Source organism: Mustela lutreola, chromosome 1 (genome assembly GCF_030435805.1).
Source record: "Mustela lutreola isolate mMusLut2 chromosome 1, mMusLut2.pri, whole genome shotgun sequence".
NCBI classification, from domain to species: Eukaryota; Metazoa; Chordata; class Mammalia; order Carnivora; family Mustelidae; genus Mustela; species Mustela lutreola.
Window position 1 is genome coordinate 200205834 of NC_081290.1, and position 24360 is coordinate 200230193.

The 24360-nt window shown below is 43.6% G+C and overlaps 1 protein-coding gene across 5 annotated transcripts in view; it reads right to left on the reverse strand.

Annotated features, from left to right (window-relative positions):
* Positions 1–23843, reverse strand: part of NFRKB (nuclear factor related to kappaB binding protein) — a 40182-nt gene extending 16339 nt beyond the window's left edge. The window contains exons 1-14 of one of the 5 annotated variants that reach the window (XM_059184953.1): positions 23737–23843; positions 22592–22675; positions 20798–20953; positions 18133–18334; positions 8576–8703; positions 7911–8085; positions 7223–7324; positions 6544–6617; positions 5454–5538; positions 4827–5007; positions 4465–4573; positions 4124–4250; positions 3816–3881; positions 76–155 (exon numbers count right to left, since the gene is read on the reverse strand). In XM_059184953.1, coding sequence (XP_059040936.1) covers positions 76–155; positions 3816–3881; positions 4124–4250; positions 4465–4573; positions 4827–5007; positions 5454–5538; positions 6544–6617; positions 7223–7324; positions 7911–8085; positions 8576–8703; positions 18133–18334; positions 20798–20932 — 1464 coding nt within the window. In that variant the 5' untranslated portion in view covers positions 20933–20953; positions 22592–22675; positions 23737–23843. Of the gene's footprint in view, positions 1–75; positions 156–3815; positions 3882–4123; positions 4251–4464; positions 4574–4826; positions 5008–5453; positions 5539–6543; positions 6618–7222; positions 7361–7910; positions 8086–8575; positions 8704–18132; positions 18335–20797; positions 22485–22591; positions 23527–23736 lie in introns of those variants that run through there. The other 4 variants (XM_059184943.1, XM_059184964.1, XM_059184936.1 and 1 more) reach the window with 4 other exon arrangements.
* Positions 23844–24360: the final 517 nt, after the last annotated feature.

The following is a 24360-nucleotide window of genomic DNA, read 5'->3' on the forward strand; positions in this document are numbered from 1 at the left end:
ATTAAAGAATTTTGGCTAATTTAAGGGCTCTAGAAATCCAATAGGAAAAGTCTGGTTATTTCTTAAAAACCGTACCTTACAGAAAGCCTGGTCTTTGGTTTCCAGCCATAGCTGGAAGAGTGCAGCTAATTCCTTTTCATTATCTTGGGCCTGGCCTATCAAAAAATTAAAAAGGCAAATAACAACAACAACAATAATAATAGAACAATCTAAGGTATTACTCAGAATCCCACTTTCTTCTTGCTTGCTGTATCTATGCCAGAGAAAGAACCCATCAGAACCTATGGTGTAATGGTCCTTTGCACTTACTATCCCCTCAGCCTGTATTGCCTTCCATTCTCTGTCTGCCTGGACCAACACTTCTGATGCTTCCTGAGTGAACTGCTCATTTCCCAGGGATTTGCTGAGCAGCCACCACGTGCCACACACTGCATGAGAGGCGGGGTTACTCAGTGAACTCAGTCTCTGTTCTCACAGAGTTTATAGTCAAGTGAGAAAAGAATACATGTTAATAAAATCTCAAAGTGAAAGGTATCACAAAAAATATCATGAGAGCTTACACTAGGCAAGTTTTCCTATCTTTGTGGGGTCAGAAAAGGCTTCTTCTCATAGTGGGGCAACAGAAGCATTCTACCAACTCGTACAGCAATGAGCAGGCCCTCAGGCAGGAGAAAAGCTTGACCCCCTTGACCCACCTAGAGAAATAAGCACGTCCCTCTGTGCCCTCCTCCCCTACTACTTTGTTCGGTCTCCTAAGGAAGCACCCATCACAGGACAGTCCCTATGTCTCCTGCCCAGGCTAGAAGCCACAGAGACCACCAGCACTTGGGTCTGCTTGTGGGAAGAATGCAGCCCCCCAGGGCCTACCCTTCTCAAAGCAGCTGAGATGACACTTCTGAGGACTCAAAACATGCTCTCCATCGTCAGGCACAGTCCCACTGTCCCCGAAAAGTACTGCACTTTCTCATCCTGGGAAGACTCCCCTACTCCTCTGCCTTCTAGAATTGCTCCTTCATAGTCCATTTCCCCACAGCCTAATCCCCTTCTCAATCACTCCCTCCACATCCTTATTGGATGTGAAGTCTGCTTCTCCACAGTCTACCTTGGGGAGTACTGGTGGCCTGTCCTCTCACAGCCACGCCCTTCTGCACAAGTTCCTCCTTCCATCCCATCACTGCTTCCGGACTACCTTTCCCCAGCTCTTCTGGAAAATCAAAATAAAACAAAGGCCTGGTCCCCAAGACTCTTACCATCACCCACCCACCTGTTCCACCCTGCCCCCTGCTTCTTGCAGCTACTGACCTAGTCATTTCTCACAGAGCACTGGCTCACCTGGCCTCTTACCATGACACTTCCTGCCAGCACACTGGGCAACTAGCACATCCAGATGGGCAGTACGGCCAATATGCAAACCTTGTGGTTCTTTCTGTCCACACGACCTCCCTCCACTGCACTCCAGCCACTCACTCCCACAGTCACAAATGGACTCTGTCATTACCTGAAACTCCTCCATCCTCCACATGTCTAATGCAATGTTCCTCAACCCCAGCCCTATCCACAGAATCATCACCTGGGAACTTTTAAAAACACAGCCCGCCAGGTGACTGCTGGGTGTCCACCACCTGCCCCCACAGTAAGAACTGCACTCTCTCCTGTCGACCGAGGCCAATCCCTTTCCCTCTTTCTCAGGCGTTTTCATGGTGAATTCCCCCTTCTCTTCTGCATTTTCAATCTCCCTCTCTCCACTGTACTCTTCACATCAACACTTAGACTCAGAGTTTCTCTCATTGAAAAAAATGCCTTTCTTGGCTACAAGTCCCTCTTACTATCATCCCCTTCCCTGTTAAGCCTCTAAGAAGGTGTTTAGATTCATCGTCTCTTTAACCAGAGGTATGATGGTCAATATTTAACTGACTATAGAAAAGGGGGCCCTGACTGGTAGCACCTGCAGATTTCCAAGGGGTACATTACATACGGGTCAGCAAACTGGCCACCTGTCTTATCAGGTCCACAAGCTTAAAATCCTTATTAGCTGGTCCTATAAGGTTTACCACCCCGGGCATAGGTCCTCTTCCAGGCTGACTTCCAGCCACTAGTAGGCTGACAGAGCCGGAAAGAGCAACACAGTCAGCAATCACAGGTTGCCTTCAGCCCCCCACTGTCCTTGATGCCCGTCACCCTGATAAGGAATCACTCTTATAAGAAATTCACCAGCTCTTCCATGCCCTCGAATCCATGCGCTTTATCTTACTGAACCTTTTAGGATGATCAAGGCTAATGACTACTCCCCAATTCCTGACTGGGTCCTTCCCTGGCTTCCAAGATCCAACTATTTCATGGTTTCCCCCCAAGTGTCCTTGGGGAGGATGCTCTCCTGCTCAGCCTGCCCTGTCTTGGAGCTTCTCAAAGCCTCGTCAAAGGTTCTCATTTCTCTTCACTTCGCCTCTGGGTTTGACTACTGTAGATATGCCAACAACTCCCTGCCCTGACTCTCCCATCTGGATTCTAAACCCACACTCTCTACTCCCTCTCACCCACACTGCCTACTCAACATCGACACTTTAACATCTTGAAGGCAGCTCACACTCAGCACGTCTAAAACTAAACTCAGGATCTCCACCCTCACCCTCCACAGCCGCCTACCACAATGAATGGCAGCTTCACCACAAGGCACAAATCTGGAAGTGATGCTTGACAGCACTCTCCCTTTACTCCCCACAGCCAGTCATAACCAAGTCGTATGGCTTTAACCACCTACAACTTCTCAATTTGTCCATTCTCTCTCCTCGCCCCCAGATTCTCATCATCTATACGTAGGCCTGTGTGATTTTCTCGCATCCATTCTTCCCTAGCTGACCCATACGGTTTCCCCCACATGGAAAGCTCTTCCCCTCAGTCTGCCTCCCTCCCTCCCAGGCATCATTAACATCTCTGCTGAAATGTTCCTTCCTCAGGAAAGTCCTCCCAACTCTGCAGAATACACCAATACCTTGTCATAAACTTCCATCTTTCTAGTACTTTCCCCTCACAGAATGTAAATGTTTGTTTTTTCATGTGAATGAATATTTGTTCATTATATACTCTGGCACCTAACACAATCCCTGACATCTAAAAGCCAAATAAACATTTTAAGGAATAAATTAATCTACTGCACTTAAAATCTTCTCTCCTTCTTTCCCTTCATAGATCACTCTAGGGGGTAAAGAGAAAGGTTAGTGAGTTTCAGTAGGAAATCAACATGGAATTTTCCTCTGATCACCATCATTGGTAAAAGTCATCAAAGTGCTTCAGATACATGATACTAAAACTTAGTAAGTGGGACTTTATAAATTTAAAAAAGAAAAAAACAATCCTGCTACTTGGAAATAGTGTATTCAGGGCTGTCTGACATCCTGTTGCACGTTATCCTCAATAGCAAAGCCCACTGTTAGGAAAGAAAAATAGTTACACTATTGCAGGTTAATCTACAAGAACAGGTGCAATTAATATGACTATGGGTCCTACTGTAAAAGAGCCCCACAGATATAAACCCAGCCAACACCAGAGTGCATTGTCCTAGAAAGGCCATCCATCCACCCCAACTTGGGGGAGCCAAAATCCAGAGGAGGGGTGAAACTTAGACCCTGAGATACCAAAAGAGTCACAAAGGATTTTTTTTTTACAGATATTTTGCTTCTTTTACTGAACAAAGTAAGGCTTAATACTGCTGTTCTCAACATCCTATTGGGCTGTATGGACTGGAAGGCAAAAGCAGCTGAGCAGGGATGGGAAAGGATGAAAACCCACTGCTATGAGGAGCAGAATGAATTACTCACCCAGCAATTTCCACTGCTGCGTTTTCTCTTTGAATTCAACAAACGGAGAGAAACTGGAAGGTACGGCTGCCAAGAAATGGATCACATGAACAAGCGGCAGAGGTCAGAAAGAGCGCAAAACTCCGAATAACTGCGATCCCCGAGCCCCAAGAGAACTTCTGAATGTTTCATAGTGGATCAGGACAGTGGAGACCCCCACGGCACAGCAGTAGGTGAAACCACAGGGCTTTAACCAGGAATGTTGCGGTTTACAGGAAAATGAATTAAATGGGGGAGGATACTTGACCCTAAGGAAAAAAGTATCTTACCCCGACTTTCCCCAGCAAGATACTGCAGAGCTGGTAACACCAACTCTGCCCAGTTGGGGGCCGCAGAGAACCAGCTATTGAGGGAGCTGGCTGGAGAGGACTGCCAATCCAAAACCCGTTCCTCCAGCTAAGGGAACACAAAGGCAGAAGCCAGTCAGAGTTCTGTTCCACATCAGCAACCCTGCAGACTCGCCCGAGCAAGCTAGAATCTATCTACAAGTCACAGAGCAAGTGAGCTGCAGAACTCTGAGAGGAACCTGGAATTCCTCGCCAGCTGAACACTGCCAGTCTTCTACAATTTGAAAACTCTAATGTACATCTGACCTTTCCAAAACTCTTACCATGGGAAGGCTAGCTTGCCCCTCTAGCAGCAAGATCTCTAATAGAAGAGAGAAGAAACTGGAAGATATTTCATTGATTCCAAGGCAAGGTTTGAGATCTTCAAGAGGCCTAAGGAAGGAAAAAATATGTAAGAACAACTGAAGAGACCAAGAACACATTCCCAGATGGTTTAGGTCCTCCAAACCCTCTAAGAGTCATACAAAAGTTCAATAAAGGACCACACCAAACACGTTCCCTAGCAGGTCCCCTGGGACTCTGGTCTTGCAGATTCAACATGCACAGGCTTCTTCCACGCATGAGTGCTGGGTAAACTGCGGGTTCATCTTTCACCCTTGAGCAGGAATCTCTGTTGCTCACTTACTCCTCCTTAATGGCAGGTATAGCCAGTGGAGAAGGGGCCTGGGAGAGAGGTGGGATCCCATCAGCACTGCTTAAGGGTTCAGCCAAATCCTCTGCCTCTGATTTGATCAGTTTTATTTTCTTCTTCTTCTTCTCCTCTTTTTCCTTAACCTTTTTTTTAAGGACAGCCAAGTCATATAGGGCTAGGAAGAAAAGACAACACAAATCACAGAACTGCATTTTCTACATCAAGAAGGGAGGGTCCTAAAAAACAAACAACAACAACAACAACAACAAAAAAAAAGGGAGGGTCCCATCTAAATGCTATTTTCTGAACATCCACCAGTAGATGGAGAAAAAAAAAGTCTTAAGTAATAAGACACTGAGTTCTTTTTTCTTTTTTTTTGTTTTTTTTAACCAAATCCACTGAAAGATTTCACAAGTTAATTTTAACACCTATTAAACAGCCAAAGATGTAGTGTATTGATCTTATACTCATTTTTCATCTGTAAGTCCATAACAAGCAATAACTAAACAAAAGCTATCAACAAGAAGAAAGCTGTGGTCTCATTTATTTTTGCCACACAGACAGGCTCATGTAACATAACACAACAGTCCGATGATATATACCTAAAAAGGACATCTTTACCTGCTAGAGAGCCCTTTCTGCCAGCATTTACTCGAGTCATGATGTCATTGAGTGTGAGGTCCCCTGTCAAAAGGTCCGGATGATCCTGGATGTGATATTCAAAGATTTGTTATACAGGCCCCCAAAAAAAGCTAAAACTGCTGATTATTTTCCCAATTTACCTAGATACAATCAGATATTAGGCACACTTGGGGAAATCATGTTCAATTAAAAATATATGGAGGGGGACCTGGGTGACTCAGTGTGTTAAAGCCTTTGCCTTCAGCTCAGGTCATGATCTCAGGGTCCTGGGATCAAGCCCCGCATCAGGCTCTCTGCTCAGCAGGGAGCCTGCCTCCCCCTCTCTCTTTGCCTGCCTCTCTGCCTACTTGTGAGTTCTATCAAATAAATAAATAAAGTCTTTTATATATATATATATATAGAGAGAGAGAGAGACACAAAGACAAAAACTACTTCCCTTCATAACGGGACACAGAACTCACTTCCAACCTTTCTATTGCATGACATTTAGTTTATAAAGCTCTTCTGCATTCCTTATCTTACTGCTCTTCAAACAAGCTTATTAAATATCATTATATTTTATATTATAGTCTGAAAATGCGGTTCATAAAAGGTAAGGAATTTGCTGATTTCCAATGTGGGACGCTTCCCACCTCCCCGCCTTTTCTTGGACGGGAGCTCTGCTCTCTGACTTGGCTGCACTGGCATCACCTTGACTCAGCAGAGTAACAGAGAGTAAAAAGTGGGAAGAACACAGAATCTGACTCCTGACTTCCTAGCAGTAGGGCCAAGGACAAGCTCCTTAACCTCTCTGAACACAGGTAAAATGTATATAGTGATTCATATACCATATAAATCAGACACTAGGTCAAGCATCTGTCTTCCTCTCATATTGCTGGTGTAACTAGCCACTATAGTGGCTCTTGTTCCCCAACAGCGAAAGAAAAGGAAGCATAAACAATATGGTGACTACCTTATCTCCTAAAAGCCTATCCAAAGATATTTGATATGGTGACTACCTTTATCTCCCAAACGCCAATCCAAAGATGTTAGACCAAAAACCACTAGTGACCACCCCACCCAATCTTACTGGTTGATGTTTCCGCTTCTCATGGTGCTTCTTTAACATTATCTTCAGGTCACTGTCCCCCAGTTCTATTTTATCTGAGAGAAAATGAACCAAACCATATGGACTAGGTCATTCACTAGCATGATGCTCAAATTCAAGTCTTTCTGGTCACTTGTGATACTCAAAGTAACCTGTTTCTGAGTGTCCCTTCTGACTCCCATGTACTGTAAGCACGCACAATCTTGAAATAGTCACAGGATCAACTCTTCAGCTTTTCTCTATGTTGATGGATAAGAATGATCTCAGCTGCTCCTAAAACACCTCAAAAATTCTTAACCATCTTCTTTGATTCCTATCCCAGTTAAAAGTTCTTCTCTAATTTCACATTCTAAGAAACTTCTCTGATTACCTCTCTTGTTCTATTACTGAACTGCCCCTAAATATTGCTATTTTAAAAATCTTGCTTTCTTCAGTCCAAAATACCATCTGATCAGCAACTAAGGAAAAGCTTCAAAACAAAGGAAGGAAGAAAGGCAGGCCTACCTACTTGGAGACAAGTGGAATCCTACAGAAACTTCTAATCTCCCACTTCTAAGGAATGCTTCGATTCCCTGGTAGGTAAGAATCCAGCACCCCCGTCCTAGTTCTCAGATCTAGGTCCTGCTCTCCCGAAGTGTCCACAGCATCACTCAGCTCTCACCTGCAGTTCTCATATCCGTGGTTGAAAGCGTGGGCACCACCCTCAGGGGCACCGCAGGGCTAGGAGAACGCGCTGGAGAGCTCGGAAGCCATGAGCTGAGATCTTCAAAAGAAAATTTTTCTTGTAAATCCAACGTGGCTGTGGACTCCAATAGGGGAGATTGGGTAAGTGGCCATTTGGGTTCAACAAGGCTAAGCCAACAACATGGAGGCCAGGGTTCCACCATTCCTTTCTGACCCTTCTCCAGACGAACTGGAGCACATTTAGGTCATTTAAACGGCTCTTCCAGGAAGAGAGACTTCAACAGAGTGATGGGGTCGCATTGCAGCAGGCCAACAGTCACTACTACTCTCCTGTAAGGGGAAAAGCAGTTCTCTCAAGTGGCACAATAGGACCAGAAGGCCTACTGTGGAGAGCCCTGCCATGCAGGGATTCATCTCATCTAAACTCAAATGCCACTTAAGCATCAAGGGTAAAAAAGGTATGCAGTCACACCCCACCTAACAGGAACGTCTCAGAGCCCAAAGACTAAGGAGTTCTGAGTCCCATCATCCACCTCCCCCCAAGAGAGACAACTGGGATAGCTTCCTTCACGGGAGATAAATGGCTACCACTGGCTCCAACTGAACAACAAGCTGCTGGTGTAAATCCAACATCCCAGCTACTCCAAGTGCCCACAGACACTCACCCTCTTCATCAGATGACAGGTCTGTGTCACCACACTCCTCCTTCACTTCCCTCAAGACCTTCAAGTAACGCTGCTGGGTCCGCCACTCCCGCTCCTCAGGGGTCCGGGACGGTGAAGGGCGCTTCTGGCGGAAGGGAAGGGCTGGGCCACTCCGTCGGGCCATCTCCAGTAGGTCCTAGGAAGAGAGCAGATGGGCATACACGTCATCACCCAAAGTTTGTTCTGGTGCGTTCCTGAAGTCTACAACACGTGCCTCTAAAATTACCACACAGGTCCAACTCCCAGGCCATCAAGCCTGGTGCCCTATTCATCCGTCAGGGTATCTGGAGGCCTGTGTGCTCTCGCATGTCAGCTGTGCAGCAACTTGCTTCTCCTAAACAACCCACGATGGATCTCAAAGCCATCTGCTGACCTTGCTAAAGACTGAAGCTATATTTCATCAGTTTTAAGAGATACCATTTTTCCATGTTTTCACATCTCTGAAACCAGGCTACATCTTAAAATGAGTAAGAAAGGACAATACAGCCTAACTGTGTGGTGACTTTACTGGTCCCGTTTTCTTCTTACTGCTATCGCCGGCGTGCGGTACCCGAACCACTTCTTGAAGTGATGAGATGTGTGCGTTCAGCGTCCCCGTGCCACACACAGGGGCCAGCACTACTTACGCTCCGGGAGGCCAGGATCTGCTTGAGCAGCCTGTGGAAGTACTGCTGCTGACATGTCAGGTAGCGCTTGTACTGGGACTTGAAGCACAGCTGCCGGTACTTGACCACCTCCGGGTTGAAGTGTCCATCTGAGAAGAACAGAGGCAAAACTGTGTGTGAATACGGGTCAACAAATATCTAACACATGCTTAAAAGGTGCTAGATACCAGAAGACAGGACAGGAGAGTAAAAGATGACTGTTGCATATGTGGAGCCTACAGTCCATGGGAGGCAGAAAATAAGCAGTTAAACAGATAGATACTCTTTTTAAGTACTCTGGGGAATTAATTTGAAGCAACTACCGAGAGTGAGCAGGGGTATATTCGGGAAAGAGATCTCTAAGGAACAAAACATAAAATGAAGCCTAATAAAAGCAACTACGGTAAAATGTTAACAACTGATAAATATTAAAAAGTTACACAGACGTTTGTTATACTATTTGCCAACTTTTCCGTTTGTTTAAAAATTTTCAAAACAAAAAATTGGGAGGAAAATCAATGGGAATTTAAAAGTAAGAAGTAAAAATGGGGGGAAGGCAGAAGGAACAGTCCATGCTAAGAAAGATTTGATGCAAGCAAGGACTCTGCACAACCCAAAGCTGGAGGAAATGTATGACTAACACAGAGTGGTCTAAAGCTGAGGTAGCGGGCGACGCCCTGGGAAGGCAGGCAGAGATCTAACCACACAGAAACCCATAGGGCACGGGTGGAGCTGTATTTTATCCTAAGTGCAACAGGAATAATTTGAAGGGTTTAAAGCAGGACATGGTGGAGAGCAAGAGAGAAGAAAGAAAACTCCTGCAGGAGGTCTAGGTGAGAGAGGATGGCAGCTTCCCTCCACACTCAGAATAAAAGCCCAGGTCTGAAAGATAGCCTGGAAGGCCCTTCATGTGTCCTGGGCTCCCTCTGGCCTCATCTTCCACCAGTCTTCTCTTTGCTCCCTCTATCTCAGCCCTACTGGCCTCCAAGCTGTTTCCTGAATAGGCTACATACCCTATTTTCTCAAGGCCTTTGTACTTAAAGTTCCCTCTAAATGCAAGGCTTCCTACTAACACCCAGTGTTTTCAGAGCTTGGTCATCCTATCCTCATTAAGTCCCTGTCTTGATACCATCTCATCAGAGAAATCTTCACCAACTACCATGTCTAAAAGAGCTCCTTCCCATCATTCTAGTCCCATTCTAAAAAGTACTTAATGCCCATAAGTATTTTCTTGTTTATTATCATGTTCTTCCCTATGAGAATGTAAGATCATTACCATATTTCCAGAACCTCAAAGAATGTCTGGCACCTATTAGCTGACTAGTAAGTAAAATAGTGGTTACATGAACAGAAGTAGAGACTAGAGATACATTCCTAAGGGAGAAGGATTAAACCAGCTGATAGTTCAGATCCTGGAACAGGATGGGGGCCACACAGAGGTCAACTAAGCATGGTACCCTGATTAGTGGACATGACAAACTAATATTATCATCTGAGATAAAAAGGTCGAGGAGAGGTCTACTTCGGACATATGGATTTGAGCTGATAGACCATGATGAAAACTGAGAAGGAAAGACTGAAAAGCTAATCTCAGAAGGCTAAAATGAGAAGTTAAAGTACACAGTGTTTCTCTTTTTTGTCCCAACCACCCTAATACCATCCAATGTAACTAATAATAGCAAATGTTTACTTAGAACAGCCCCTGACTGGGGAGCCTGGGTGGCTCAGTGGGTTAAAGCCTCTGCCTTCGGCTCAGGTCATAATCCCAGGTTCCTGGAATCGAGCCCCGAGTTGGGCTCTCTGCTCAGCAGGGAGCCTGCTTCCCTTCCTCTCTCTCTGCCTGCCTCTCCGCCTACTTTTGATCCCTGCCAAATACATAATAAATAAAATCTTAAAAAAAAAAAAAGACCAGCCCTTGACAACTGCCACTATATAAGGATCCTGCGTCTATTAACTCATTTAATCTTCAAAACCACCCCATAGAAAGCACTACTAAATCCTCATTTTGCAGATGAAGAAACTGAAGGATAGGAAATTTAAATAACTTGTCCAAGGTCACACACCTAATAAAAGGGGAAAGCAGGTGTGAACCCAGGTAATCCAGCTCCACAGTCCAAGGTCTTACCCACCATGCTATGCTGCCTGCTTCTGGGAAACAGGATGTGACCTTCAAGAAACGAGCCAGGAGTTGAATGCTACTGATGCTGTTTGATATATAAAAACTGAGTATCTTTTTTGCCTCTGTACTCCTTTGAAGTTATGTTCCTTCAGCATTTAGTTTCCCCCACTTTTTGAAAGCCATTAAATGCCATACCTCTGTGAAAAAAATATTCTGTATGTATTAAGGAAAATACTGGAGGACCTGGGTGGCTCAGTGGTTGGGCATCTGCCTTTGGCTCAGGTCATGATCCCAGGTCCTGGGATCGAGCCCCATATCGGGCTCCCTGCTCAGCAGGAGGCCTGCTTCTCTCTCTTCCACTCCCCCTGCTTATGTTCCCTCTCTCGCTTGTCTCTCCCTGTCATATAAATAAATAAAATCTTTAAAAAAAAAAAAAGGAAAGAAATTAATAATAATTATAATAGATCAAAATGTCTCATTAAAATTAACTGCCTTTATGATTCTTAACGCAGCTACTGGAAAATTTTAACTTGAACACACATATTTCATCTTTTTTTTTTTTTAAGATTTATTTATTTGAGAGAAGGAGAGCAAGGCGGGGGGAAGAGCAGAGGAAAAGGGAGTGACGCAGCCTTCCCACTGAGTGGGGAGTCAATGCCAGACTCGATCTCACAACCCTGAGCTGAAATCAAGAGTCACTTAACCAGCTGAGCCACCAGGTGCCCCGGTTCATGTAACATTTCTATTGGCTGGTGGCGGGCTAGTTAACAGTGAGGAAAGGAGAGCGCAGTACCAGATGAAGTTGGGATAAGTGGGCAAGGCCAGGTCACATAGAGCCCTGCAGACACTGAATTTTATTTTAAGTGAAGGCAACTGCTAAATATTCTGAGAAGGGAGGTTTTAAGGAGCTCGCTGTAGCAGCTGTGTGGAGGTGGCTGCTAAAGCAGCCCAGCAGTCGGCAGTGAAGAGACAGTGAATGAAAGCAGACAAGTACAGAGGTAAGAACGGTGCCTCAACAGCAGTAACACAGACGGGACCAGTGAGCGGAACAGGGGTTAGCAGAGAAACTGGGGTGCGTGAGGTAGGGTGTCAGAAACCAGGAGGAGATCCAGGCCAAGGAAGAGTCACTGATGCAAAAGGGAGGAAAGTCTCAAGATGAAGAAAGTGCCCATGACAGCAGATGCTGGGCTCCCCAGGGGCACCCGACTGACTCAGCTGGTAGAACATGAGACTCTTCATCTTGGGGTCATGAGTTCAAGCCCCATGTTGGGTGTAGAGCTTGCTAAAATAGTAATTAAAAAAATAAAAAATAAAAAAAAGACTGTGATGCTGTGCACGGAGCAAGTAGAGAACTAAAAAGCATCTGCTGGGGGTGTCTGGGTGGCTCAGTCAGTTAAGCGTCTACCTCTGGATTTTAGCTCTAATCATGATCTCAAGGTCATGGGAGTGAGCCCTGGAACAAGCTGCACACTCAGCAGGAAATCTGCTTGAGATTCTCCCTCTCCCTCTTTCCCTCCCCATACGTGTGCTCTTACACTCCCACTCTCTCAAATAAATATATCTTTTTAAAAAAATAAAAAATAAAATAAAATGCATCTGCTGGTTTAGAAATTACTTGCTCACTAAAGAGACATGGAGCAGGGAAAATGCTCACTGGTGAGATGTGATGTAACTAGGTAACAGCTCATCTATGTTACATTTTACATGTACATACAGAATTTAAACACAGAAAAATTCTGTACTTGTAGTATCTCTGAATCTGATCATTTGTGGTTATGTAAGAAAATGTTCTTATTCTTCAGACATTAATGATGAAAAATGTAGGGCTGCAATGTCTGCAATACTCTCAAATGGTTCAGCAAAAAAACGACAGTAATAATCTACAGTAACGATGAGAGCCAATGTGGCAAGATGTTAATGTTAATAATGGTGGATCTGGTGAAGAGCAGAGCTGACCCTTGAACATCATGAGTTTGAAAGCATGTGGGTCAAGTTCTATGTGGATTTTTTTATGGTACTTACTGTAAATATATTTTCCTTATGATTTTCTTATTAGCATTTTCTTTTCTCTAGCTTAAAGAAATAAAATAGTTGTAAATAAAATAAATAAAAATAAAAAATTAATAAAATAAAAATAAAAAATAAAAAAGTTGTAAATAAAAGTTGTAAAATACAGTATGTATCACATATAAATACAATATGTAAATAACATGTTAATCGACTGTTGTAAGACTTCCAGTCAATACCAGGCTATGAGGTAAGCTTTGGGGGAGTCAAAAGTTACACATGGACCTGTGAGTGAGTGGGAAGCAGGCGCCCCTCAGCCCCACAGTGTTCACAGGTCAACTGTATATGGGTGTCCATTATAAAGTCTTGTGACCTTTCTGTAGCTTTGAAATCTAAAAGTAAAAAAGTTGAAGGAAAAAAAAGGTCACTGGTGGCATTAGTGAGAGCACTGTCTGTGAGGTAAAAATGGAAGAGTCACAAGGGAATAGGGGCAGAATGACTGAAAGGAATAGCTATGGATGTCTTTCAACCAGCTTGGAGATAAAAAGGCAAATGATAGGAGCGCCTGGGTGGCTCAGTGGGTTAAGCCACTGCCTTCGGCTCAGGTCATAATCTCAGGTTCTGGGATCGAGTCCCACATTAGGCTCTCTGCTCGGCAGGGAGCCTGCTTCCTCCTCTCTCTCTGCCTGCCTCTCTGCCTACTTGTGATCTCTGTCTGTCAAATAAATAAATAAAATCTTTAAAAAAAAAAAAAAAAGGCAAATGATAGAGGACAACTGAGGGAACAGATGGTGAAGGACTTTTTTTTAGTGTGAGACTCCTGAACACATCTGTAGGCTGAAGAAGAGCCAGTGGAACGAACAGCGAGATAGAGTGAATACACAGTACAGAAGGGATGGTTAACTGAAGGAAAAGAGGTCCCAGAGGAGGTAAAAGATGAAAGGATCAAAAGCAGAGGTTAATCTCAAACAGAAGACAAAACTCCTTTCTCCTCAGAGACAAGTAAAGAATGTCAGAAACTGTGTGTGCGAGAGCACACAGACCTCCAGATACCCTGACGGATGAATAGGGCACCAGGCTTCGTGGCTCCAGGGTCTGGACCTATGTGGTAATCTTTGAGGCACATGGTTGTGGCTCTGAGTGGATCTTAGGCTCGGATGTGGAAATGGTGGGTGCCCATATAATACGTATTCACTCTTGAAGGAGCAGTTTGCCAGTCAGATTTAAGATATTTTGCCATGTGGGAATCAGCAGAGGCTCTTTTTATTTGGATGTGTTCTCCTACGTGCATCTCTGATCTGAAGGGGGCAATTCAGCTTGTTAAACAATGGAGAGAAGAAAATGAAGGTCCCAGAGGAGGTAAAAGATGAAAGGATCAAGAGCAGAGGTTAATCGCAAAGAGAAGGACAAAACTCCTTCCTCCTCAAAGACAAGAACATCAGAATGGAAATGAAAACAGGGAGCAGGAGTATAGGTTGGAAGTAGGAAGTAGGGAGTTTATGACAGAAGATCCTTTATGAAGCAGGAAGCAAGAGTCTGCTAAGCATGTGGAACTTAAGGAAAAGGTGAACACTTAAAACAGAATCAGGAAAGCTAAGCAAGGTGAAAAAATACAAGTAAGCACAGTCATGCAGCTGTCGGCAGCAACACTAGAACAAAATATGACTGCGCTCAGAGTGAAACGCACAGGATTTCCTGTCTTGACATTCCTTGTTTGCGTCCTCACCACACCAGCACACTGCTGTGGGGGGAAACATGCCAGCACAGCAGCCCAGGCATACGTTTCACAAGGTCCCTGTCACAACCCCACCAAAAGCAGGCAGGCTCTATCGGAAGAGATGGTTTACTCCTACCTGAGGCCCCTGCTGCAGAGAAGTACACCTTTGCCAGCTACACAGCTGGTAAACCAGTAGCTCACTAAAGAATGGAAAGCTAGTTTAAAACAGCAGAGATAATAAAAGTTCTGCAATGATAAGCCTGCCCTGTCCAGGCTTTTATAGTGATTGTGCCCAATTTTCCAAAACTCAGGGAAATGCACTGTACTTTTAGGGCCTCCTGCCAAAGTAAAGTCACCCCAGAAAGGGGAGAAGAGGCCTCTTCTGCTGCTCTCCCTGGGAGGGAGAGGAAACCGTGGCTTAATAGTGGCCCCAAACCATTTTGCAATCCCCAATGTAATAACTGACTCAGGGCAAGGATCATTAATGGGTGTTAAACCACTGAGTAAAACAAAGGCTTTTGGGAAAAAAGTACCATTTTACATTTTTTTCCTCTGAATTATGAAGGAAAAAAGGTACTGTTACAAGGAGTATGTCTGGCAGACACCACTTAACCAAGTAATCAAATGCATCATTACCAACACTAGAAAAACTGACCTCATATGCCTCCTGAGATGATGGTGGGAAAGAAGTAACAAAATGTTTAAGCCAAATCCAGTGATGAGGAAACAAGACAATTCCCCAGAAAGCAGGACATTTTAGAATTCAAGTGTCCTGGACTCTTCAAAAATATCAGTGTGTTTTGTATGGAACCACAAAAGGCCCCAAATAGCCAAGGCAATCTTGAGAAAGAAAGACAAAGCTAGAGAGATCATGCTCCTTTATTTCAAACTACACTATAAAGCTACGGTAATCAGAACATGATGGTACTGGCACAAAGAGACACACAGATCGAGGGGAACAGAATAGAGTCCAGAAATAAACCTACTAGGTTATATAATCAATTAATTTACAGCAAAGGAGACAGAATATACAAAAGAGGAAAGAGTTTCTTCTTTGAAGAAGAAATGGTGCTGGCAAAGCTGGACAGCTACATGCAAAAGAATAAAACTAGATTGCTTTCTTACACCACACACAAAAATAAATTAAAAATGGATTAAAAACTTAAATGTAAGGGGGGCCTGGGAAGCTCAGTCGGTTAAGCATCTGCCTCTGGTTCAGATCATGATCTTGAAGTCCTAAGCTACAGCTCAGTCTTTGGCTCCCCACTAAGCAGGGAGTCTGTCTTTCCCGCTCCCTCTACCTCTCCCCACTGCTTGTGCTCTCTCAAATAAGTAAAATCCTAAAAAAAAAACTTAAATGTAAGGCTGAAAATCCCAAGCTTCTAGAAAAAAACACAGGCAGTAAACTCTTGGGAACCAGTCTTAGAGAATTTTTTTGGATCTCTCTCTTCAAGCAAGGGCAACAAAAGCAAAAAACAAAAACAAAATAAAAACCAACAAACAAAACCAAATGGATCTACATCAAATTAGAAAACAAAGGAAAGCAAAGAAAACCATCAACAAAACAAAAAGGCAACCTATCTGGGAGAACATATCTGCAAATGACATATCCAGTAAGGAATTAATATTTAAATTATATAAAGAATTCCAATTCAACATCAAAAAAACAATCCAATTAAAAATAAGCAGAGGATGTGAACAAACGTTTCTCCAAAGAAGACATACAGATGGACAACAGGCACATGAAAAGATGCTCAACATCACTCATCACCAGGGAACTGCAAATCAAAACTGCCAAATATCACCTTATACCTGTGAGAATGGTTATTATCAAAAAGACAAGAAATGACAAGTGACAAGGATGTGGGGAAAATGGAACCCTCAGTGCACTGTTGGTGGAAATGAGCAGCCACTATGGAAAACGGTATAAAGTTCCTTAAAAAATTAAAAACAGAACTACCATTCAGCAATTCCACTTCTGGGTATTTATCTGAAGAAACTGAAAACACTAATTCAAAAAGTGTACATACATCCCTATGTTCACCGAGGTATTATTTACACGAGTCAAGCCATGGAAGCAATGTAACACATTCATCCATAGAAGAATGGATGAGGATGACTATATGGATAAAGAGTTTACAGATAGATATAATAGACTACTATTCAGCCTAAAAAAAGAATGAAATCTTGTCACTTGAGACAACATGGATGGACCCAGAGGGTACTGTGCTTACTGAACGAAGTCAGAGAAAAACAAGTATCAGAGTTTTATTTGTATATAAAATCTGAAAAACAAATGAACAACCAAAAGAACAGACTCAGCAGATACAGAGAACAATTGTGTTTGGGGGATGGGGGGTTGGTATAAGCAAAATAGGAGAAAGGGATTAAGCTACAAACATCCAGTTATAAATATGACAAAAGGATACAATGTACAGCATACCGAAAATAGTTAATAATATGTAACAACTTGTATGAGGACAGGTGGTAGCTAGATGTATCATGGGGATCACTTCAAAATATAGAGAACTGGGGCACCTGGGTGGCTCAGTGGGTTAAGCCTCTGCCTTTGGCTCAGGTCATGGTCCCTGGGTCCTGGGATCAAGTCCATCAGGCTCTCCACTCAGCGGGGAGCCTGTTTCCCTTCCTCTCTCTCTGACTGCCTCTCTGCCTACTTGTGATCTGTCAAATAAATAAATAAAATCTTAAAAAAAATATATATATATACAGAGAATCAAGAGGTACACCTAAAAAAAATATATTGCATGTCAGTCACACTTAAAAAAAAAGAAATCATTGTTTTTTGAAAGACAAAAAAGCCAGAGGGCCTTAGGTTCAGGAAGCCAAGAGACATGAAATCCAAACACAATGCATAAACTTGAATAGATATGAACTTAAAAGGAAAAAAATTAAATAGGCCACCATAAAGGAGATTTAGGAAACCACTGATAACTTCTGAATAGGAGATATTCTATGGTATTTGTGCAGTATAAATTTTCTTGGGTGTGAGAACAGGACTGTGATTACATGGCAGCACATCCTTGTTAAGAGACACATGCATGCTCAAGTGCCTGACAGTAAAGTATCACATTTTCTGCAGAAAAAGTGTATGTATGTGTGACACACAAATACACATACACACATCTGTATGCAGGAAAAAGCAAATGATACACTGTTTAGAAATTTTTTTAAAGACTACTCAAAAAGGGTGCCTATAAGACACAAGTAATGTTTTATTTCTTGATCCAGGTGGTGGTTACACAGTTAAGTTCATTTTACAACAAATCATTTATGATTGATATATTTCCTGTGTAAATTAAAAATTTTATTAAAAAAAGAATTGCCTACGCAAAGTGTTACACACAATTGGGCTCTGAGTCAATATCAGTACATGAAAATAAATACAATAAATGAAGAAAGTAGTACTCACATAAGTGAACGTGTTCCTTCTCTTTCACTCCTCTCAAAAAAAAGAATGCCGGGGCACCTGCGTGGCTCAGTGGGTTAAAGCCTCTGCCTTTGGCTCAGGTCATGATCCCAGGGTCCTGGGATTGAGACCCGCATCTAGCGCTCTGCTCAGCAAGGAGCCTGCTTCACCCTCTCTCTCTCTGCCTGCCTCTCTGCCTACTTGTAATCTCTGTCAAATAAATAAATAAAATCTTTAAAAAAAAAAAAAAAGAATGCCAACCTACATACCTCGGAAAAGCTTCTGGGCAATGTGCAGAGGGTTCCCAAAGCGGAAGTTCTCCCCACTGAATAGGGCTAGGATGAGCTGATTTTGCTGCTCAAAACTGTCTTCAGGAAAGCGAGGCAGAAACTGCTGGAGGTGTTCACGTTGAGAGTCACTCAATACTTCTTGCCATGTTGAGAGGCTGACTACATCAAAGAATATCTCAGGCTAGGACAATGAGGAAAAGCAGACAAGTGAATAAGAGAGAAACAAAAACTTTTAAGTTTATCCATGAGCGGTAAAATATACATAAAATTTACCATTTTATCCATTTTTAAGTGTACAGTGATATTAGGTACATTTACACTGTTGTGCAACCATCACTATACCCAAGTTTTTAAGTTGGTTTAAACCAAAATGTTACTGGGATGCCTGGGTGGCTCAGTTAGTTAAGCACCTGCCTTGGGCTCAGGTCATGATTCCAGGGTCCTGGGATCGAGTCCTGCATTGGGCTCCCTGCTCAGTGGGAAGCCTACTTCTCCGTCTGCCTGCCACTCCCCCTGCTTGTGTGTATGCACTCTCTAACAAATAAATAAAATCTTAACAACAACAAAAAAAGTCATCGATCTTTACTCAATTCTCAAATCTTAGATATTAACAACAACATTTAAACCACTATCTTATACCCAACAGTAAATAATAACCCAAAGGAAAAACAATGTCAGTTTCTACCTGAATTCAGCTTGAGATGAGGGGCAGGAAAAAGTTAACATGGGAGGAGAGGAAGAGCAGTTGAGTCACCTGCCAAGAGTGACAAGCAGCAGGACGGAGTTCAATCTCAGCTCAGTTATATACTGTATACCTTCTATGTGCTGAGTACTAAGCTAGGCGGCTTGTTTCGGTGGGGGTAGGGGGGAGACAAGCAATTACAATGTACCTAAGGAAAAGCTGATGTGCACAGAAGCATACAGGAGAAGCCCGTGTCCCACACCCAAGGTGTCAAGAGAACACCTACCAGAAAAAGTGACATTTAAGAGAGTTAAAGGATAAAAAAAAAAAGGAAAAGGAAAAAAAGTGCTGAAGGAGGAGAGTTAAAAATCTAACAGAGCAGGGGCACCCAGCTGGCTCAGTTGGTAGAGCATGTGGATCATGAGTTCAAGCTTCACGCTGGGCATAGAAATTAAAGATAAATAAACAAAAATTTAAAAATCCAGAGCAAAACCATAAAAAAAGAAGAAGAATGAATATAAAAGATACCTGTGGGGGCCTGAATAGTATTGGCAACGTTCTACTTCTTGTAGCTACATGGTTGTTTTATCCGTGTTTTATTTATATGGATTTTATATACTCTTCTTCTATATGATACAGTCCATTTTTTTGAATAATGAAAAGAGTTGAGGCAATGCATAGCTAGCACAAGGACGCAGAGGGAGGGAGCAGCAGACAGAAGAGGAGCAAGGGACCTAAAAACATGTTAAGTACCTGTGACTTTATCCTAAGGACAATGGAGAGCCACCAAAGGGCTGAAGCAGGAGAAAAGCCAGAATTCGAACCACCTACCAGGCATCTCTTGCATGCATGTACCAAGAGCACCTCAGTGTCCAAACTGTCCCCCTGCAAGTCTACTTTTGCACACCACTTTATTCCTGTGTCTCAGTTCTGCCCAAGTAGGTAAGTAATAAAGTAAGCGTTTGCTGACTAAATGAATAACAGAAAGAGATTTATCTGAAAGAGTGTGCAAAGAAACATGGATGGGAAGGATATATATGTCACTTCAGTAGTTGTTACTTCAGGTGGCAGAGAAAATAAATGGTGGCATTATTTTATCTATAATATTTGACATATTAGGAACGAAAAAATCTGAACCGCAGAGGACTAAGTGCAATTATCTCCTAAAACTGAATGATGTACAAATGAATGCTTGATATGACACCCTACACCTGTTTGTATATGTGATAATGGCAAAAGAAAGGAGAAAAATAAATACACTTTTTGGCATACACAATGCCTTACACATAAGCACTTAATAAGTGGGAGCCGCCTTAATGATGATGACGATTACATAGCCTGCCTGTGAAAGGGGCCAAAAGCACACAGATATCCCATCCAGGACATGTACTACTAACGGACTAAAGGTTACTTGCTTGATGAACAGATACAGTATGCCTGGATTTTGTTTCACGATCCACAAGGTGGGTAACAAATTCAATGTAAGTACATCCATAATTCTGTCCTCAAAATATCTAATTTCTTGTTAACTGCTCAGAATTATCTGGTTAAAAATAGGGCTTCGGGGGACGCCTGGGTGGCTCAGTTGGTTAAGCAGCTGCCTTCGACTCAGTTCATGATCCCGGCATCCTGGGATCGAGTCCCACATCGGGCTCCTTGGTTGGCAGGGAGTCTGCTTCTCCCTCTACCTCTGCCTGCCATTCTGTGTTCGTGCGCTCTCTCTCTCTGACAAATAAAAAAAAAAGGGGGGGGGGCTTCGGTATACAGCTTGAACTTTCTTCTCTGAACACATTATTAAAGACTTTACATTAAAAAAGTGAGAGATATCACTCTGGCTGCATTGTAGAAAATGAAACCAAAGGGTACACAAAAGACTGAAAACCTTCAGTGTGTGGAAAAGGTTTAGAATAGTGGTTAGGGGCAAGGTAACAGAAAGAAGACGGTGGTGTTGCTACTACTTACGTCCTCCAGAAGGTCCTCGGGCAGACTAACCCTGGTGCCCCCCAGGAGGCAGTCTTCCATAATACGAGTGCCATGGCCATCTCCACATGGACCCAGTTCCAAGGGATCCGTCAGCATATGGTCCAAGGAGTCCATTGTTTATGTTCCAAAGAAAATCTAGACAAATATATGAAGTCATACCTCCAGATAGAAAGGTAAGAATCCCAGGGGTCTGGGTGATACTAACACTCCTTCAAAAAATATTCTGGCCCAGAAAATAGTCAAACTCAAGTCCAGTTTTTAATATTTTATCCTCTTACCTTAACTACAGCTACACACCTCTTCTCTCTTCTACCACTGCATTCTCATCTCAATCTTCAAACCTTTTCTAGCAGGTCTCCTGCTGCTCAGAATGCTTCTAAAGTAACTCCCAAATCTGCAGAATTTCTTATACCTTCATTTTACACTTGAGCAAAGTGAGACTTAGAGATTAAACAGATAACTGATAAACAGATCAGAGTTCATAACTTAAAACTTCTCAGGCCAATAATCTCTCTACCATAAGATAATTTCTTGGAGTGCCTGGGTGGCTCGGTTGGTTACGCATCTTCCTTCGGCTCAGGGCATGATCCCCGGGTCCTGAGATCTAGCCCTGCAACAGGCTCTCTGCTCACTTCTCCCTCTCCCTCTGTCCCTCCCCCTGCTCATGCTCCCTTTCTCTCTCCCTCTCTCAAATAAATAGATAAAATCTTTAAAAGATAATAATTAAAAAATAATATTAAAAAATAATTTCTTTAACAATTATTGCTTTGTTTTTTTTAGTAACTCTTTGTTATGCCTTCATGAAGAAAAAAATCAACCATATAGACTAGTAAAGCTCAGACACTGACAATAAATTATTTAATGAGGGCCTATTAAGTGCCTGGCCTTTCATGAATCTCATTTAATTCCTACAACTGTGCAACACAAGGTCATCAGATCTATTCTACAGATACTAAAACTGAGGATCAAAGTAGATAAATAACTTGCCCAATCTCAACAGTTATGAATGAATGAAACTCAGGTCTGTCACACATTCTTAACACTACACCTCCTACATAAACTGTCAATTGCAATTTTGAAAGGGGAACATGTTAATATGACTTCAATCCACATAAGCTCTGGGGTCTTGGGACGCCTGGGTGGCTGTCTAAGCGTCTGCCTTTAGCTCAGGTCATGATCCCAGGCTCCTGGGATGAGTCCCACAGCAGGCTCCTTGCTCAGAAGGGAGCCTGCTTCTCCCTCTGCCTGCCCTCACTGCTTGTGCTCTCCCTCACTCACTCTCTGTCTCAGAGACAAATAAATAAAATCTTTAAAAACAAAAACAAAACAACTTGGAGTCTCCAAGCATTTGACCACACCAGTAAACTTAGTAGCTAATCTGCCAACTAAGGGTCCATTTGGTATTTGTAACCATGTAAATATAATGCTATTTTTTTCCTTCTTATAATAAATGAACACTGCTGGTCTTCTTTATAAATGTATAAATCAACACATCTTCAGAGGGTTGTCTGGGGGGCACAGTCGATTAAGGGTCCAACTCTTCTTGGTTTTGCTCAGGCTGTAATCTCAGGGTCGTGAGATCGAGCTCTGTATCAGGCTCCATGCTCAGTGGGGAATCCACATGAGATTGCTAAATCAATTCCATCTCCTATTCCTACCAAATGGACTGAGAAGCACAATAAAATGGAAAGAAAAACACAAAACAAAACAGACTTAACAGTCAAAATGCCAAACTTCTAGCCTAATCTCGGTGACTTTAGGCAAAATTCTTACCTTGCCAGGTGTCAATTTCCTTATCTGTAAGACAAAGGGGAGTTGTACCAGGTCCTCTGTACAGTTATTTCCAATCTTGGAATCCTACAATAAATAATCTCCAGATGGATGACAGTTTATATGACTTAATGCAGTCACAGAAACAGTAATGTAATGACTTCTGATCCCAAAACTCTTAAATGATAAAAAGCAGAGCTGTAATACCACTAGTAAAATAAGCATCTTCCCACAAATTATCTCAGGTTATCTTTGAGAGATTTCAGATGTATGTAGAGATACTGCAGGAAGATTAGTGTTGGACAAACCAGATGGTCTCCAAACAATTGTGCTCCATCACCTTTCAGTACATGGGGAATGTCAACATCCTGAACGTTGCTGGTGCCTAAGTAACTGAAGCAGGTGAGAAAGCACATGGCGCATGAGTTTAACAAAACTTTAAAATAGAAAAATTGGCAGAAGCAACCTGATGCTTAGAGCAAGACACTCTTCACAGAACTGACATAGAACAGGACAGTAACTGCAAAGCCAGTGTTCTGACTCTTAGGAGGATCACCCCTGTTTCACAACTTGTTCACAAGTTTCTTCAACTATGATGGATGTGTAGCTAAATTTAATCTATTTGAGTGGCAACCTTTGCCCTGCTACTATTCTGAATAGGATCTCAAAACACAAAAAACAGGGAGCTGCCAGAGGATTGAAACCCCGGAAGCCAAGGATTTCTGAGTCTTGCGGCGTCCTGAACCTCTGTACCGGACCGGGACGGTGTCTCCCGATGGCCCTTCCTCTGCACCTGGGCTAGCCTTGGCTCTTGGACCCTCCCCAACGCAAAAAGCTAAACCCTGGGCTGCTTCCGGAGCAAACGCCGGCTCCAAATCCGCCGCCCCTGCAACTAAACCCCTCCCCAGCCAACCCGGCCCTGCCCAAGGCCGGGTACCGCCCCTCTAAACTGCACCTCTGCGCCCACGGCCCCTCCCCCACACCGTGCCTAACCCTAACCCCCACCCACCCGGCAGCCCGGCTCCCAACCCGCCCGCCTCCCCTGCCCCAGGTCCCCAGGAGCAGCGACCCTCGGAGACCCAGCCGCTCCTTCCCTCAGCTCCCCGGCTACGCTTTTAACCCTTTCGCCGTCCTGGGCCCGCCCTCACCTGAGTCGCAGGCGCGGGTCTCCCAACCCGCAGCGCTTCTCGGCCCGCGGGCTCCCGGACGCGCTCGCTCCCGCAAGGCGTCTCGGTGCGTGCACGCTCCGGGCTCGGCGGCGGAAGGGGCGGGGTTTCGAGGGGCGGGACCTGGAGGGTGCCGGGGGCGGGGCCTCGAAGGGCGGGGCCTGGGGCGGTGCGAGCCCGCGCTGCTGGGTTTGGGTTGCAGTTTTCTCGCGGCCCATGGTCTCACCTGCTTTTTCAGAAAGAACAGTGTCCGTAGTCTACCTGGCCGCGAACTGAGGCCCATGAATGGTGAATGCAATTTTATTCGCCAGCGTTTGCGGAGAGTATACTCTGTACCGGGCACTATGCTAAGCACTTTCTAGCCCCTATCTCTGTACTACAGCTGTCTGCTCTTATGCACTATTCCCATTTTACAACTGAGGAAACTGCAGTTTCTTGAGTTTCAGGGAGGAAGGAAAACACAGGAGCCTGTGCCCTTGCGTATCTCCGTATCTTCCTTCTGTCCCTGGGCCCCTGACCTTCAGAAAGAAAGTATAAACACGTCGAAGAAATACATTTAAAATTAAACTCGATAACATTCCTCTGTTAAGAATCTAGGCCCTAGGC